Raw genomic sequence first — 19,114 nt, 5'->3', positions numbered from 1 at the left:
CAACTCAATTCATATCTGGGAAGAGTTCCAGACAAATTGCGGGTAGAATCATTCAATTTGTCGGGGAAAAAGCTGCGTATTTGTCACGGACATGTTCCGGGGGAGTTTTCATTAGCAACTGCTTGAATCACCAATACTGATAACTTCATTGTGGGGAAGTTGTTAGGAATTCTGCAACTTATACCTGATGCAATGTCCACAAGTTGTCCGGAACTAGTACTGGATATGAATTCGGGCGATTCACAATGCAGAGTGCCACCAATAGTTTGCCACAGAGAGTTCATTTTTCCCAGTGCATTGTGGGAGATGGTCGACAAATTCGCAGCACGGTACATTTGAAATTGTTCGTTTTTTCCCGGTCAGTAGTTTCGTATTAAAGCGTATGATTCGAGTATATGTTTGGCCTTTTCTTTTCTTTGTATCAACATGGTGATTTTTGGTAAGGTGGCAGAACGCTATGCCCCAATCTATAACAAATTAGCTCAAGTGTCTACTGACAAATTAGCTCAAGTAAATTAGCTCATTAAAATGGGCCATATTTTGTTGACCGTAAACTTGAAAAGTTGACTCTCCATGGCAAACTCTTGGTGGCGCACTGCATTGTGAATCGCCCGAATTGAGATGGGCCACACGGTATTAAACCAACACAGAATTCATGTGATCCCAAAAATCATGTGACGATCACAACGTTAAAGTGAAACTGATGGTAACCATTCTGAAACCCAGTTAGCCCTGTAAAAACGTAGCCACCACTGAGTGTAAATCTGACATTCAACACTTGACAGTTTGGGAAATTTATCAGCTGTCCTTGTGGTACTGAATGTGGTCGAGTTGAAAAGAGTTTCTGTACGTTTTACCAATAAAAGCTCAATGTGAACGTAAACAACCAGAGGGAATTATGTCTCTTTTTTTCAGAGTGCTTATGCATGTTTATGATCACAAATCCTACACACAAGGTTGAACAACTGTACTGAGCTCCAGTTCAAAATGCACTGAGGATTTATCTTAATTGGTTGGACATGTGAAAGCGGGCTTTAATATCAGTTGGCATGTTAATCGCGAATGTTCCAGGTGTGACATATTGCGTTTTTTTCGCATGACATCTAAAACGGAAATGTTCATAAAACTTGAAGCAAAACCACTCCTTATGTAAGATAAACTTGTTCTAAATTGTTCAAAAATCAATACTTCAGGATAAAACAGATGATGTGCAGTTTTTGATGTCATAGATGAAGTATTTACCCGGGAAATAAACGTCAAATGTAACACCTTTTTCCAGGAGAACACCGTTTACCCAAATCTCGTTTTTAATAAGGCTTTAATCAGAAAGTTTTAGAGAGATGTGGTCCCGAACCGATGAAACAAATGCGACATTTCATAGTTCATTTTAAAGCTAAAGATATTGTGCTTGGCGTTAACATGGTCATGCAGTTATCACTTATTAGAATTCAATAATAAAGGCCAAAAATGTAGGATCATGAATATTCAAAAATGTAATTAACAGATCGGGCGCAGAGCCCTGCAAATTTGAATGCCGCCGCGTGCAGTGAAGCGGTTAAGCTGTCTGGGTCTTTGTTGACAAGTATTCGTGGTAATTGCCACCTGTACGGGCCGTTATCACGTGTCCAACAAGGAGTTTGGCCGAGTCGTTCATCCTTGTGTGTAGGATCTGTGATGTGATCTACAGCCAACATCATAGGGGTGCAACAGTGCAAAAAAAGTCCCATAGCCACTAGTGCTAAATGCCCATACTTCAAAATTGTTTAAAAATACCCAGGTATTTAAGCTACACAGAAAAATGATGATCGACATGTCATCTTTCAATTTCTTTTCATTTTTTGGTGGGTTGACCATTGACTTTTCGAGAAATTCTCGCCCAAAGAAGACGACCCCTATTTTCCCCAAAGCGGAACGGTAGCCATCTTGAAAAACAAAATAGCGCCACTTTCGAGCCCAATTGTATCCAAAATGCTCAGAATTGGAAGCCCAGAGTCCGGGCCAGAGGTTCATTGCCATATCTCCTCAATTCCCCAATGTTATGGCTCTCAGAACTCTCTAATATAGAATATTTTGAGGGGTATAACTTTTATTCATGAGCTCGGCGGATGGGTTTAGGCCTATTTACAGGTGTGCACCCATAGGTGTAATTGCAATGTTGGGCTTTGACCTTCACTGGCGTATTTCTATGATAAACACTGTATACTCGGTGTTGTCGGTCCCGAGTGATTGTGAGAAAATAATCACTTGGGTAGGACTCGAACCCACGACCTCCTGCTTGTAGGTGTAATTGATCACCGCAGCGCCATCTTAGGCTAAAAATTGTGCTAGAGGACAAAAAAATTATGTTATACCAAATACCTGCTGGAAATAGGAGTGAGCCAAAAAATACCAAATATCCAAATATCTGATCATCCACCGAATAGAATTTTATCAAATATTAAGAAAATGTAAACCTGTCTAGAAAAGGTGGCAAAAAACGTCCATGACGTAAATATATTCGCATCAGTTTTGTTTTATAGTCCAAATTTGCTTCTGCAAAGCTGTCAAATTTACAATCATCAAAAACAGTTTTTGCCTCAATGTCAATGTTCAAATATTCAAATAAATCAAGTTCCAATAATGGAATATCAAATTATTTGAATAGCCCTGCAGTAGACTAGTTCCCTATCCGTGAAAACTGATTTATTGATGTTAACAAAAAAAATCAAAATTTCTAATGTAATTACTCCATAACTGAATGTGGGTGATTTTGTTGTTTGATGTTTCATTTAAAGGGAATATACATCATTTGCTTTTGCTGTAATTTTCAGAAATGGATGGAATTGGGGGGTTGGAAATATATAGCAAATATAGTTACACTGACTTTTTTGAGGTTTTGGGTTCGAGAATGCTATAAAAACCAAGAAAAACAATCAATTTCCTGTAGTCTGGTTCCCTGACTCCATATAAGAAGAAACAGAGCAGTTTACATACATTGGGGAATTGTAAGGTCAATTCTAGCTGGCTTGTACCCGTTCATAAGTGTGTAATCGATTGCAAACAAGTGCGATGGTCAATTGGGGCCAGTATTTGAAAAAAAACCAGTTTTTTCCAACGCTGGTCGGCCGACCAGCGTTGGAAATTGATACAAAAATACCACTTTTCTTGAAAATGACAGTATACCAGGTGCCATGATTTTACAGGATGCTTTACACTGTCATTCACTAACAGTCCAGCAAGGTATTTCAAAATGATTTGGTAGTTTTATTTTTTGATGTTTGCAAATGTTGTATTTTCCCTTTAAATATGAATGACTTTTGTAATACTGCCAAAAATGTTCAAACCTATAGTTTTTTTCGAAGGTGAAACTCGAAAATAGAAGGGCAGTACATGTTTTGGGTTGCTGACTAATTGGAAACTTAAGCTTAGTGTGGTTATTATTATGGAAAGAGAATCAAATTATAACGCAGAGCCAACATTTTGAAGATTTTCCATTTTGTTTAACATCAAATGTCTTCAAGAGGTTCTGGGATCGGAGGCGAACCGCCCGCCGTTGACTGATCCGAAGTTTGAGAAATGGCCCGGCCATTGTTTTTTGACAGTGATTGGCTGATTGCCCAAAAAAGGTTCGTCTGCCAAAATTTCGTTTCTCTAATTGGTTGAATGTTACTGAGAATAGTCCACACATGCAGGTACGGTCCATCGGTTTGTACGGAAGTTGTCGGAGTCCGAAATAAAATAACACGGTTAAATTATTTAAGTGCTAGTTACATGGTTTAAAGTTTCACTGTCTTTCGACCTAGAACGATTTTATAAAATACATGTTAATGCATTTTGGAGCAAATGTCTGCGTTTCTTATTATTTATAGCGCCCTTGGCAGGAACGCGACACCCCTATTATCAAATGATTTCGCCCACTTAAAGGTGAACGCCTTCTAAATTATTTCCAGATGAATGATTTGGAATAATATGAATTCGACTAGCACAGCTTGCGCAAAATCCTATGTAATTCGACATAAATATGTTTGCAAATATGTAGTATTTCTTTTTGAAATATGCTTGTATTATTAATAAATAATCTAAATCAGTAGTTAGTTGTTTTACTTTTGTCGGAACGAGACTCGTAGTAACATCCGCCATTTTGGAAAATAGGTCAGTGAAAAATTAAAATTATCCGTCTGCAACAATTTGCCTGAACGAGCTGTGTTTACTGCTAAACAGTCTGCTTACACGGCCGAATTTTGGGGCATTTTGAAGACAGACACTCACTGCATTGACCCTGCATGCTAGTAAGGGATGTTTTCTGCTCTCCAAGTTTGAGAAATTGTAGCTATGGGTTGCGGAAATAGCTCAGAAACCGAGGGACGAAAGGAGGAGGAGCACGGCTTTTTTCACCGCCGACCGAAAGTGAGCATACGGGTGGGACAGCACGTTGAGGAGACCTCCAAGGATGAAACGCTCGTTGTGTTCGTGTTTGGTGAGTTCGTTTAAAGGCGTTCTTTCGGCATGTTCGGTAGATTTTGGGTCGTTAGTTTAGTTAAAATGTAGCTTAAGTAACTCCAGCTGACATGCTCATAATCATATTCATTCACATGTCAGCATGTGATGTAGCTACATGTGAACATGGTGAATGAATAATATGAGTGAGCATGTCAATTGTCAGCTGGAGTTACTCAAGCAAGTTAAAATGGTGCAACCTGACGCCACTTCAGGGGTTGTGTACAAAGTCTATGGACATGATGGAGAGTCAAGATTTTTTTTCCTAAAAGTAAACCTAACAAAATTTGAAATGTTTCACAGTCCCAGATTCATGTCTTATCATTTTTGCAATGACTGACCTTCATTGAGAATGAGATGACATTGACATTGACATTGACAATGTGATATAAAATAATAAAAAAGTGGCGTCAGGTTGCAACATTTTTCCCTTTGACCGGTTGTGTACAAAGTAATTGTTAGACAGTATGGAGATCGAGAGTGGACATGGTGGAGTGCATTTTCAAAGTAAGTATTTTCTAGATAGTGGATATTTTGCCGGTGGTAATCCCGGCAAACTAACGTTTACTAAAGGTTTGCCAGCGGCAATCCCTATCAACAGAGGGCTCTGTACTCTCATAGATAGGCCTGAATTATAAGATAAATTAATTACCATCAACGGTTGTGTATCAACTGTGGTCTAGTGGATAAGCAATGGATCTCATGAGTGGGAAGACCCGGGTTCGATCCCTGGCCCCGCTGGCGACATATTTCAAAGGTTTTTTTCTACATCCCCCAAAAATAAGAATATTCTTCTTTTATTATTTTACATGTTTTAACATGTGTCAACATTTTATTGCAGAGTATTACATTTTCTTTTTCAGATTTGTGGCTCTGGACGATTTTTTTTAAAGGGAAATAGCCAAAAGTCCGAAATTGTAAAATGGTCTGATTCCCATCTTGTGAATACGAAGTTACAACAATAATGTTGGCATGGAGCCAGACTAAAATTTGTCACCGGAAAATGTCTAAGTAAAAAAAAAACAGTTACTGCGCATGTTCAGTGCATATCCGGCAAGCTAACGTTTACTAAAGGTTTGCCGTCTCCGGCTAAATATCCACTCCCTATTTTCTAACAAAATTGAAAATGCTTCTCAGCATGCTCAGTCCCAGATTTTTGTCTTTTTCTTGATTTTTACATTATTTTTTGGGAAACATTCCCATTTGTGGCCATCATCACTTGCCACCCTGTGCACAAACCGCATGAGACTGCTCTGAAAATTGTTAACTTTTCTAAGTGTTTTCTCAGTAAATAAGCCTAGGCCTACTTCAATATTTTCCCAGCTAAACATGCTAAATTGGACTTTTTAGGACATTATTGTCACTTTCTGATGGCTGATAGGTCACTGAACTTAAGGGTAAAATGTGTGATGGCCAGATATGGGGATGGGAATCTTTCCGTGGTGTGTCAATGTGTAGTGCCATGGTGTGTGACCGGCTGCAACCATGGCAACTTTGTGCAAGTGCAATTTATCAATTTTGGGGTGAAAATAGTGAAAGAGTGAAAAGAACAAGTGTTTTCATGTACGAACATGTATTATTATATTTCATGTATTATGTTACCGTATGTCCAAGTGTATTTCAAAGAATAACAAACAAGGGAAGTGGATGTAAAAAAAAAACACCTGTTTTGTAAGTTTTTATTATCAGTACCTTTATTTTACACTAAGCTTTGGCCTTACCACACATATTGTACATTATGTACATGTACTGGACATATTGAACATGGTCAATAGCATACTTGTTTCGGGAAATAGACATTTGATAAGAACAGAGCTTTATTTTTTAGAAATCAGTCCTTCTGATTTGAGAATCACAGGTGTATGGAAAAACGCACACCTAGATTTTTCTAGGCGTGTGATTTTGCTAGGCGTGTGATTTTGCTAGGCGTGTGATTTTTCTAGGCGTGTGATTTTTCTAGGCGTGTGATTTTTCTAGGCGTGTGATTTTTCTAGGTGTGTGATTCTGTTGTCCAAGTTGGGACTGAACAATCTGGTATTTTTTTTTCTCATAATATTCATCTTGATTTACAATAAAGCCATTTTCTCTTCACTGACATTATTTTTCACAAATTATGAAGTGTAATTATGCCGTAAATGTATGCCGAGGTGTGCGGTACTGAGGGATTCAGGCGTGCGATTATTCGCACTTCTCAGGAAGCATTTAGGCGTGTGATGGCGTGGGGGTGTGATCACACGCCTCAAAACAGAAGGACTGAGAAATGGGTTAAAAATAGCCAAAAGGCATTGGCAAACATGCCAGGAAAATTTGACAGGATAAAAAGAACACGTTGTGATGATATAAGGGAAAATGTGCTTGGAGGGGGTGGCGGCCCCGCCCCCTCCATGCTATTCGTGCCACTCTTAAATTAATTAGTCTGATATTAAATAACGCTTTAAGTTACACTTTTATTATTTTCTACAAGCGTCAAGGCACTAAATACAACCAGTTTTAAAATTTGTCTATATCGTCGCGTTACAACTATCAGTGAAATGAAATGGGAGGGGTTATGGCCACGCCCCCTCCTGTACAGGTTTTTTTTTTATGTCTGGCGGGCACACTCCACCACTGAAAATGTCAGGCAGTGGCCATTCATGATACCTGAGACTACATGTATGTCCTTGGAACATTTTCCAGTCATCGGGTTAACTGAATTTGACTAGTCACAGTTCTTGCTTGAAATACGATCTGACTGTTGATGACTAGTCTGTGTAAAATGGCATGGCAGGGAAGAGGATTTTTTTTTTGACTGTCTGCGACTGTTCAGATAACAGGACGGTTAATGTGTCTAAAACAGCCCTACTCTCATTGTCCGTCATCTTTTATTCAAAGTACATCCCTAATTGGATTGACTCTCCGGATTACATTTCCCTCGTTCCCCAGATTATCAATCACCTCGACTCTGTTGAACAACCTGTTTCCCCTCATTATTTCTCTTTCTCAACATAACGTATCACTTCTTTATTTATCGTTACTTATAAAAATGCTTATTTTGCAGACCACTTTTGTATTGTTTGCTCCACCACTAAAAAGCCATTACCCAACTAGCTTGTTGATTTAGTTTTCTCTTGATCACTTATTTCCTTGCCTCATTGACATTTAGATTGTTTCTTTTGATTCATCTCTTATGTTGATGATGTTTTTGGTAAAAGAAGAAATGTGAATTAACCAAAACTTCAAACACTTTGAGCACCACTTCAGAATTATAAGGGGTGTGGTAGAGTAATGGGTAGTACATTTAGGAGAGGACTTTTGTTCTTCCTTTTTTCTTTTTCTTTCCAAAGTTGGCGGGGCTACATTCGTCTTGCTAACTAGGTTTTTAGCTGCGGAACAGCAGCTCAACAAAAGGTCGTGTCTCTCTGTTTCGTTGGTCAGTCGGTTAGTTAGTAACAAACATCAGCAACAGCCTTGCATGGCTATCAATCACCTCATCCCTCAGGCCCGGGTATATATATCAACTCCTCCCTCAGGCCCGGCCCTCTGTTGTTCACTTTAATGGGTCTCCACTGACCGCCTACCAATTTATGCAGGCCTGGAAAATTGGGTCACTAGGGTCGAAAACCTGATGTTTGTACTGACGACACTACGGTACTTCCAGAAATTACATGGCAGAATCACGTCACACATGCATGAACACAAATGCGTTGGCCCGCAGCCTCTGAGATCATTTCGAGCTTGTTCTTCACATGAATTAAAATACAGGCCTGATACATGTACATGAAATCCAGAATGTTGTAGCAAATATTAGTATTTCAGCACTTGACGTTTGTGTGATTCATGACTAAAGAGCCAAATTTCTTAAAGGGAATATACATCATTTGATTTTGCTGTAATTTTCAGAAATGGATGGAATTGGGGGGTTGGAAATATATAGCAAATATAGTTACACTGACTTTTTTGAGGTTTTGGGTTCGAGAATGCTATAAAAACCAAGAAAAACAATCATTTTCCTGTAGTCTGGTTCCCTGACTCCATATAAGAAGAAACAGAGCAGTTTACATACATTGGGGAATTGTAAGGTCAGGGAACCAGTCTAGCTGGCTTGTACCCGTTCATAGGTGTGTAATCGATTGCAAACAAGTGCGATGGTCAATTGGGGCCAGTATTTGAAAAAAGCCAGTTTTTTCCAACGCTGGTCGGCCGACCAGCATTGGAAATTGATACAAAATACCACTTTTCTTGAAAATGACAGTATACCAGGTGCCATGATTTTACAGGATGCTTTACACTGTCATTCACTAACAGTCCAGCAAGGTATTTCAAAGTGATTTGGTAGTTTTATTTTTTGATGTTTGCAAATGTTGTATTTTTCCTTTAAAGTTGATCCTAAGGAAATGAAAATGTAACGATGATAAATACCAAAGCCTTTTTATTTATGTACATTGTACATGTATCACAAGACCTTCATACTCCCACCCCCAGGTAGAATCTCTGTATTATCTTGGCATTGGCATATGGAGATTGTCTTTAGGCAGGGGAAAAGATAGCAGGAAATGTAAAAAATGAAGGACGAAAGGATTAACATAAAACAAAAATAAGAGCGCATAAATAAAGTTGCATACATGTACACATGCTAATTCTTGACATCTTATAAAATATAAGTCACGACAGTTTGCTGTTTAAATTTTTAACAGAAAAAAATCACCGACTGACACTGTGTACATGTATGTACACATGAAGAATAACGATTTGTACGAAGCAGATGTAAGGGTCCTCATTAATTAATCATGTCAATATTATGCAAAGGAGCTTTAAATAGCATACATTGTTGCAGTACTGCCATCCAATCTGTCGAGTGTATTGTGTGTATGTATCTTTAAAAAAAATTTAAAAAATCTTATTTTATTTCCATTTGCAGTGCATGCGCAGTGCATTTTATAATGTAATTCACCACACAAAATTAGAAGCCATTTTTTGCAGTGGTACCACGCCGCATGCATGCCGCATACGTTCTTAAAGACAAGGCGCGTGCGTATCTTGGTAGCCCTTATGGTTAAAGGAGCCGGAGTGGTGCGTATTGTTTGAGCGCGACTCGTCTCGCGCGAGTCTGGTGCCACCGCGGAAAGTGGCTGTCGCCGAATTAGTCTATAGACAAGGCCACATTTTTCGTTCATGTGCATGTACAGTTATTAGATGATACTCATTTTGCATCATGCTACATTCACAGACTGATGGAGTTGTACTGGCACACACCATACAGTGTATTCAGGGAAAATATGTACACATAATGTACGTGTACGGTGGGGCAGATAATCAAATGCCAATTACACCAAGTCCAACCCAGATTCATCTGCGGGTGTCTGGAGCAAATTTGACTGGATCTGTCATGTCTGTTGGCCTTGAAACACAGGGCATTATTAAATTCCATCAAGTGAAATGCCATGCATTGCATTCGACAAAATCCCATGCACAGGTGTGCATACATTTATGTATGTAAAATGTAGACCGTAATGTGGTATTTCAATTTCAGAATCAAAATTTATGTAATTTGTGGATAAGTTTTTTTTGTTAATGTCACTACATGCATCTCTGTGGTACATGTGTTCAACAATTAGCATTAAATTAAATTCATTTTTTATTGCATTTAACATAACAGCCATTCCATGGTGACTGGCGTGACATTTGAACAAAATGTAAAGTTTTAATGCATTACTGTTGTTAACCTGGCATTTATTCAACTCAAATTAGCATGTATTTGAGTCAGGGCATTGTGAATTTATAGTTTAGTCTTTATATGATTACTTTAAAATCACTATTTTTTCATGTATCACAGTTTCTTTGACGTGACTCGCATGACAGGATAGAAAAAGGGATTTTTGACATCCCTTGATTCAAATAGCTTTTCCTATGGATCTACCAGTGTTCTAAAAATTATTCTTACAGAACTTAGAACTTAATACCCTCACCCAATACATGCATAAGTTGTATTGTGCCAAATATCCCTTGTTGTAAGAAATGGCCTGAAGAAAATGTGACTCGCGCGACACAAATGCGTGACTCGCGTGACACAGTAGCTTTTCACTTTCACATTAGAACTGTAATTTTAGTATAACGAATCAAATCATAATATTATATTAATAAAAATGATTTACCTGTGAATACCTTATGAAAGAGTGTGAAAACTGCTATTTATCCCTTTACTTTGGCAAATGTTGGGGGTGGAAATCTGGTTTAAACACAATATCCTTAACAATGACATAGAGAGAAAAAAATGTTTTGGAATTTTAGTTACGAAGTGATGTCATCAATCCACGGGTGATTATTTCAGGAAAACAGTTGTAATTCTTGGTCATGTAGAGTCACAGTTTCCTTAAATGGTAAGATCGAGCTGCAATTAATGATGCAGTTGTATCGGAACGTATACAGTACAGTCAAATCTCGTTTGTACAAACTCCTGTTAATACAAAATTCTGGTTATAACAAACATAAAGCCTTAGTCCCGACTGTGCATTTATGTGCACAATGAATGGGACTGATGTTCCTCTTAGTACAAAATTCTGATATAACAAACAATTTGGCTAGGTCCGAACGAGTTTGTATTTACGAGACTCGACTGTATACATACATTTGTAAAAAACTGATTCAATTTCTTGTTACATAACTAATGCTTTTAAAGACTTAATTCGAATTCTATAATTTAATAGGGCCTATGGCATTGTTTCTTTGTATTACATGTAAATGAAACATTCCTGGCTTGTGACCAGGCGCGGATCCAGAAAGTTTTTTTGGGGGGTCAACCCTCCCCCCCCCCCCCCAGCTCTGTCAAAAAAAAAAATTCTCATACAAATTCCTGAAGAATAAGTCGACCCCCCCCCCCCCCCCCCCCCCCCCCCCCCCCCCCCCCCCCCCCCCCCGCGTGACACCCCCAAAAACATTATACTGGTCTAATGTCCGCCTGTTCAAAATACGGTACACCATTCTGTAATGTGTTAATAATCGTCGAATTTGAACAGCGCCGCCGATTGAAATTGGTACCAGTCCCCCCCCCCTTCAGTTTTTTATTTTACGGAAGCGAGTGTCCAGAGAAAAAAACGTGTGTACATTTTCAGATTTTTTGGCTGATGAACCCCCCTCCCCCCTGCGAAAATTCCTGGATCCACCCCTGGTGACTCGCGTGACATACATCATGTGTGACTCGCGTGACATTCTTGAGATAGTTTTTTCTACAAGGAATGTAGAGCAAATAAGAATATTCATACTGTTATTGATAGACCACCACTATTTCATTTACAAATATCAAACACTAGCTGAATCCCTCTCTAGTTATTAAGTAATCTGAAAAAAAAGTCCTTTTTTGTGACTCGCGTGACATATTTTTGAGGGTGTTTTCACGATGTAATAGTGGGAAAATACTGAAGACATTTCGAAAAATTCTCAATGTTTTATCAAATAGACTGGAATAGCTACCAAATGTATGCAGATAAAGCACAATCTTATGAATGAGCTTCAATTACTTCCTCAGTTTGTGATTTATACCCCTGACCCTCCGTTTCGCCCACAAAATTCATCCATGTTCAGGAGGCTGAAATTTTAATTCAAATGATTTATTTTAAACAATCTTTTGAGATGTAGATGGTTTCAATATTCCTCTTATCAAATATAACTGACAAAAATTTATTCCTTTCACTTCAATTTTTGAGTTTGGTGATGACCCTTACATGGAATGGCTGATAAGATGTATCAGTACTATGAAATATTCAGAAATTTATTGAAGGCTGACATTGACATTAAGTGATGAGATTGCTGCTGTATAACAAAAATGTATCCCTAAAATTAACATTTTTGAAGTGCAAGATGTAAAATGAAATGTTCTGAGAGTATAATTTTGAGGAGGATGGGCAGCAAAATTTTAGCGGGCTGGTGTATAATTTTAGAAGGGTGGCCCGTCCTCCCCAAAACTCGTCGGATACTGCCTGGGGGAGTCAGGTTGGTGCAGTGATTGTCCTCCCCATCTAGGCTTCCACCTCTGTGGACACTGGTCCACAAGTGGATAGGCGTGTCATTTCCTACATGACGATGTGGGTTTCCCAAGTCTTGTGGGGTTTTCGTCCCACCTCTATAACTGTAATTTCTTCATTGTCTTCTCAAGTTTCCTTGGGCATGCAAGCTACAGTGCCTACAATGTAGGTCACTTTAGAGGAATCCTTGGTTTCATTACCAGAAATAAAATAATACAAATAATAAAATAATAATTCATAAGGCCCAAAACAAAATACTTCTGCTTCCGGTTTCCCTACCTACCCTATTCTGACAGCCTCTATCCTAATATTTTTATGGAAAAAATGAGAAAAAACACACAAAACCATCAATTACTACCTTTTTACCCTCAACTGCATGTATGTACACGCAGACGCCCTGGTGATCGTACACAAAAAAAATTGCCAACAAAAAATTCCCTACCTACTTACCGGTACCCTATTTTCGAATGCCATGTAATCGGAAACAGAAGTGGTTTTTTTTGGCCTAATGTATACTTTTCTTCTCTCTACCATGTGTGTCTACAGGTTTCTTCAGACTTGTGATCTATAGTGCCAATGAGGAATCCTTGGTTTAACCATGTTTGCTTGAAAAACTAAGTAAAATTCTTGCTTGGAAGTAGTAAAATTCTTGCTTTAAATAGTAAAAATACAGAAATTAATTGGTTTTATTTTTTCGTGTTTATCATCCAGGCGGTCCCGGCTCCAAGAAGGGTCGCATCGTGGACGACCTTGTCCACATGTACGGCTTCAGGGCCCTGATAGCCGAGGATCTCATCCTGAAGGAACTTCCCAAGAAGGTGCAGAACGTGATGACCATCGAGAGCACGAGGGGTCTTGCCGAGATGCTCAAGGTAAGGTTGTGCGTTTTCGAATAATTTAACCCTAACCGTCCCAAATCCTCCAAAATCCTCTGCACAAAACGGAGAATTTTGCAGGATTGAGGCCACATGGCAAAAATGTGTTGCTGATTTTGGAGGATGCACTGTGTCAAGGTTTTTGGCCGGTCTTTTTTGTTTATGCTCAGCCGTGCGTTAATGTAGGCCTACATGTAGATTATATTTGAAATCCTCCGCACTGCTCTACGATGTCAGTGGCTCTGCCTCAACATATTGACAGTGATTGCCGGAGGATTTTGCAGGATTGAGGCAGTGGTCACCCCTCCAAGGAACGCATTCAAAAAATTATGGAGGATTTTGCGGGATTGAGGCTGTATGCAATTTTTACGTGGAGGCAGTTGGTGGATTTTGCGGGATCGAGGTTGCATCGCTGCAGAGATGTCCAGGGAGTTAGGGTTAATATTCGATTATTTGAACTTGGAATTCTGTTGAATGTCCTATTCTTTGAAATGCACCAAACAAATTTACATGCGCCAGCCTAAACTGCGCGCGCCATTTATGCCAGCGCGCCAGTCATGCGCATGTACTGGTTACAATTTGCAAACGTCGATAGGGCATGAAATGGTCCAGTGCCCTGGGTGTCTCACACAATGAGCTTTGTAAATATTAGGTGAAAAAAGGAATAGTACAGCATCCGATTACATGTCATTTGAAAATAGGGTAGGTAGGCAGAACATTTTTGGGGGCATTTTTTTTGTGTACGATCATATGGAGGTGTTGGTGTGTAGTCAAGTGTAAAAGGTAGTAATTGATGATTTTGGGAGGTTTTCTTCATTTTTCCCCTTAAAGAATCGGGGTAGGGGCTGTCAAAAAAGAGTAGGTAGGGTAACCAGAAGCAGAATTGTTTTTCTTTTTTTTTGTTCTTACAGCTTCAATAGCACATACTTTTCTAAATTGAAATTCCAAATCACATGATTCATTTCCACAGCATCCACCAGCCGTCAGCAACCCTAGTTTACAGTATAAGCCCTCAATAAGCCAATACGGTACTTCACGATGATGTAGGTCACCAGTCATTCAGGATTCATCGAACACTCATCCAAGGCGCACAAATGTGGAAGGAGAAGGTTGCGTGACCCTCGCGTGTTAATAACGAGCAGAATGGCCGTTCTGGTAACACAACGTAACATCGCGTCAGCGATTTTATCCCGAATGACCTTTGACCTAGGCCACTTCATCGAGATTCCGAACTGGCTAAATTGAAACTCCAAATGACATTGTACATTTCCACAGCATCCAACAAGGGTCTGCAAACCTGCTCGTGTATAAGACCCCGAATTGCGTACAATTTTTTTATCGCAGCACTTGGGGGATTACACGTGCATTGCATGGGGGGCTTTAGTTTTTACAGACGCATGTAATCCGATTTTTGCCATTCAAACAAGAAACTGCCCACTCGGCTCCGTCAGTCTTTGTTCGGATTGCATGCAGACATTTACAAGCCCTGTGCTTAAATGCTTGCTCATTTATAAGCCCCCATGGATTAAGTCTCTGTGGAGTTGGACTTTACAGACCATTGTGGGTCTCAAATAAATTTGTATTTTCTCGGCAAGATGAATCGTTTTTAAAGGATTATATTCTTTCGGTTAAAAGTAATTCTTTGACATTTGTGCCCACGGATCCCAGTCAAACGTGTTTTGTTTTTAGTAGGTACCACTCATGTAGATGAACATCCCCCCCAGAAAAAAACCCCAAAAATTGCCGACGATAAAATCTCTAAAGGTTACCTGCTGTGGGTTTGAAGAAAATATCCCGTGCGAGACGTTCTCGGCAAAACAATAAATACAGGGTATTTATTCAAACTTCGATGCTCTTAGAAATGTAGCATTTGGAGTCTCTGGAATTTCTAATCAAGCCTGTGCCCTCTCCCCTCCCCCTCTCCCCCCCCCCCCCCCCATTGTCCGCATGGCGCCCATTTGGCCCATTCGTTACCGGTTTGTACACTGTACAATGAATTGATCTTGAAGATTGTCTTGTCATGGGGCGTGCACATCATGTGAGTCCTGTGGCTAATGGACCATCCAATATGCAGCAATGTTTGGTCATGAACTACATAACATGTAAGATTATGCATAGAAGTCAAATGAATTTTTTTTATATCTATTTTTTTTGGGGGGGGGGAACAACTCAAGTAGGGCCAATGTTTTTCCGTTTCAGAAAAGTGCAAATTCCGTTTTCAAAAATCCTAAATTCCATTTCAGGCTGAAAAATTCTGTTTCACATTTATTCAATACACAAAAAGGCATTTAAACATACAAACCAATTACCATGTACACACAAAATTATTCCAAGACGATAATGAAATAGTCGTTTGGTTGGAACGCGGGAAAATTGCCCCAATAAAGATTGCTATTTTATCAACGGCCAATCAATGTACAGACGTAGTATTTAACTTCACCACAGTATACTGCACCGCCACTACCACACACCCAAGAAACATACAACAGCCGTTCGCATTCAGGCCAATCCGATGACGTCACACACATCAGCTGGCCGAAGCAAAATTCATGTCCGCCATTTTGTTTTTGTGCTAACGTTAGCGACAAATTAGGATAGTTTAACACCGCTCATTTGTTATATGGCTCGTTTGTTCAATCAATCATCAACAATTCGTTTTGGACTCAATAAATTTAACGAAATTATGTTTTTTTATCAATAAAATTGCAGAAGTTTTTTCTTCAGATTCAAATTCCGTTTTCCGTTTCAAGGAGCAGATTCCGCGAATTCCGTCCGTTTTCCGCGATCGCGGAAAACCATTGGCCCTACTCAAGGTTTAAAATTAACATGCTTATGTGCCACTGCACACACTAAACATACCAAAGTCAAGGTCAAATTTTTATATGGGGGAGAAGTCGTTTAATTTGTGAATTACATGAATCTGAAAGAATTTTAAACACTCAAGGGAAATTTGGTGATAAAGTCCAAATGGCTTTTGATGTTATGCCAAACCTTCGATTTGGAGAAAATTAAGTTTTTCTACAAATACCGATTGTTTTGTGGCCACGTTGCATGTATGTTCATGTTAACAGGCCGCTACTGTAGAATGGCACTTAATACCTCATTGTGCGAATTTAATTACTGAAAGCAGACCGTTCGCTTAAGAATAATGAGAAACACTACAGTGTAACTTTTTAATTTGACAAAATCTGCCAGTGCTGCTACTGTTACATAAAAAAAAATAACAAGCGTTTAATGAGATGATGTTTTGCATACATGTTGCTATAAACATCAGTAATTCTGAAGTATTAGGTGGCCTATTATCCAATAATTACTATAATTATCTAATAATTACTCTAAATTAGATGTGATAACACTTTTGCAGGGTGATTAGAAGAGATTTTAAAATGGGGTTTTATAAAGATTGAAATGTTTTATTGTACTGAGATTGGCATGAAATTGGGACCAAACTTCAAAGGACTGCTATAAATGTACACATATTATTGCTTAGGACATTGTGGCCACTAAACCTGATAATCTTAACCCTTAAAACCCTTGTCAATCCTCCAAAATCCTCCTGACTGTTTTGGAGGATTTTGGAGGAGCGAGGGTGAATGCATCTACAATTTTTTAGGATTTTGGAGGATTGGGGATGAATGACATTGAAGCACATGCATGACATGAGGAGTTTGGAGGATTGAGGATTAGTGGCGTGGAAGCACATGAGGATTTTGAAGGATATGAGAATGAACGGTATTTGAAGAAGAGGAGGATTTTGGAGGATTGAGGATTACCGGTAGTGGCGTTGAAGCACACGAGGATTTTGAAGGATATGAGAATGAATGGTATTTGAAGAAGAGGAAGATTTTGGAGGATTGAGGATTACCGGTAGTGGCGTTGAAGCACATGAGGATTTTGAAGGATACAAACTGTATGAGAATGAATGGTATTTGAAGAAGAGGAGGATTTTGAGGGATTGAGGATGAAAGCATTTTGAGAGGCAGGGCTATCTGAGAAGTTTAGAGGATTGAGGTGCTGGGCATCCTTCATTTGAACATAAGTGCATTAGTGCACCATTTTGGAGGATTGAGGATGGTTCCTAGCACGCTCTTTTTGAATTTCGTCCTGAAAAAAAAAGCTTTTATAAATTGCTACTTTTCATACAAACGTCGATGTCTCATTGAATGAGACATCGACCGAAAAAAATCCACGGGGGCTTTTACATGTAGTTAAATTGAAATATTACTTAACATATTTTGAATTACTTTCACTAAAGTTGTAGCCCGACAATAATTCCATTCCCGTTGTGTAGGCTCTAGGCTGGTTCCCACTCAACAATCAGTATTGATAATGTACGGACCAACCGGGAACCAGTTTGCTGGTAAGGCAGCTCATTTTTGTGACCAGAATAAAAAAAATTTAAAAAAATTGCTGAAAGAATGTTGCAACCCGACGCCACTTCAGTGGTTGTGTACAAAGTCATGTCTTATCATCATTTTTGCAATGACTGATATGAAGAAAAAAATGGCGTCAGGTTGCAACATTCTTTCCAAAATTGCGGAGGGTTGCAGATTCCCCCCCAAAAAATAACAATGGGAGATTTTTTTTAGAGAGTTGGCATATAAAGAGCACAGTGACACACAAATTTAAAATTTATTAAATGAAAAAAAAAATCAAATTTGTTGAAGCTCGAGCACAGGTGATGCAACTTTAAGCAAACCTTTTCTGTGCTATAAAGTGATGTATATGTGCTTAGCATGAATGTGATCCCAGATGTTAGAACTCTGTCAACAAATTATGTCCAACTGTAAAAAATAAAATAAAGACGACATAATTTTACTGACACCTCACTGCATTTCGCAAACATGCTGACTGCACTTGATTGCCTACGGGCGATTCTCCATGGGAGAGCAAAAAATGTCAAAAATAAATATTTACATATTAAACCTTTTTTGTACTTTTTCCAGACCTCAATTAAATGGGGAATTCAGTTCAAAAAACGAAATTAAAAAAAAATACATATTTCTGGTAAAAACAGTGATTTTTGCAATTTATGATTAAAAACGTTCAGATTTGGTAAAAAAATAAAATTTTGTGTATATATTACTTTCTGAATTATAGGGAAAAGATTTGATTTATTTTATGATGTAACAAGTTACTAACATTACTCAGGGTCATTAAAAAAACATCTAAATATATATATAAATATATATATATAGTGTAGGCCTTCATTTAAAAATGTCAAAATTAGCACGTAATTCCGTTACCGAAAAAATGACAAAAGTTACTTATTTCACAAATTTTCTTGTTTTTTTTCTACAAATCATGTATGTTGAGAAAAGACCCTACTATAAACATACATGAAAAAAAACAACTTTAAAATAGTAATTTCTTGGCATTTTTCCAAGTGGTAACGGAATTACGAAACGGTAACGGAATTACGGTAACGGAATTACGCATGCACAAAGTATGCACACTTCCCCCAGATTATGTACATGACATAGTAAATAGGAGATTTGCATGTAAACCTTGAACAATAACTTTAAATACTAAATTACTTGTTAAATCATTTCCCTTTTTAATTTGCTATTATGCAATTAAAAATAATCAGGTGTTCCATTGATATTTTTTACTTTTACTTTTTTTTTTTACTATTTAAAAAATGCTAATAGTTGTTTGGATGCTTAAAGGGAATATACATTTGCAAACATCAGAAAATAAAACTACCAGGTTTTTACGAAATACCTTACTAGGATGTTGGTAAATGACACTCTAAAGCATCCTGTA

General features: G+C 38.4%; 1 protein-coding gene across 1 annotated transcript in view; it reads left to right on the top strand.

The window, feature by feature from the left end:
* The first annotated feature begins 3,255 nt into the window (after window positions 1–3,255).
* LOC119725335 overlaps window positions 3,256–19,114 on the top strand; it is a 32,057-nt gene continuing 16,198 nt past the window's right edge. The window contains exons 1-2 of the mRNA XM_038196729.1: window positions 3,256–4,456; window positions 13,185–13,345. Of these exons, the coding sequence (XP_038052657.1) occupies window positions 4,312–4,456; window positions 13,185–13,345 (306 nt within the window). The 5' untranslated portion in view covers window positions 3,256–4,311. The remainder of the gene's footprint in view (window positions 4,457–13,184; window positions 13,346–19,114) is intronic.

The sequence above is a fragment of the Patiria miniata genome, unplaced genomic scaffold (assembly GCF_015706575.1).
Source record: "Patiria miniata isolate m_02_andy unplaced genomic scaffold, ASM1570657v1 HiC_scaffold_19, whole genome shotgun sequence".
Classification (NCBI taxonomy): domain Eukaryota; kingdom Metazoa; phylum Echinodermata; class Asteroidea; order Valvatida; family Asterinidae; genus Patiria; species Patiria miniata.
This window is presented reverse-complemented; position numbering and strand designations above follow the sequence as displayed.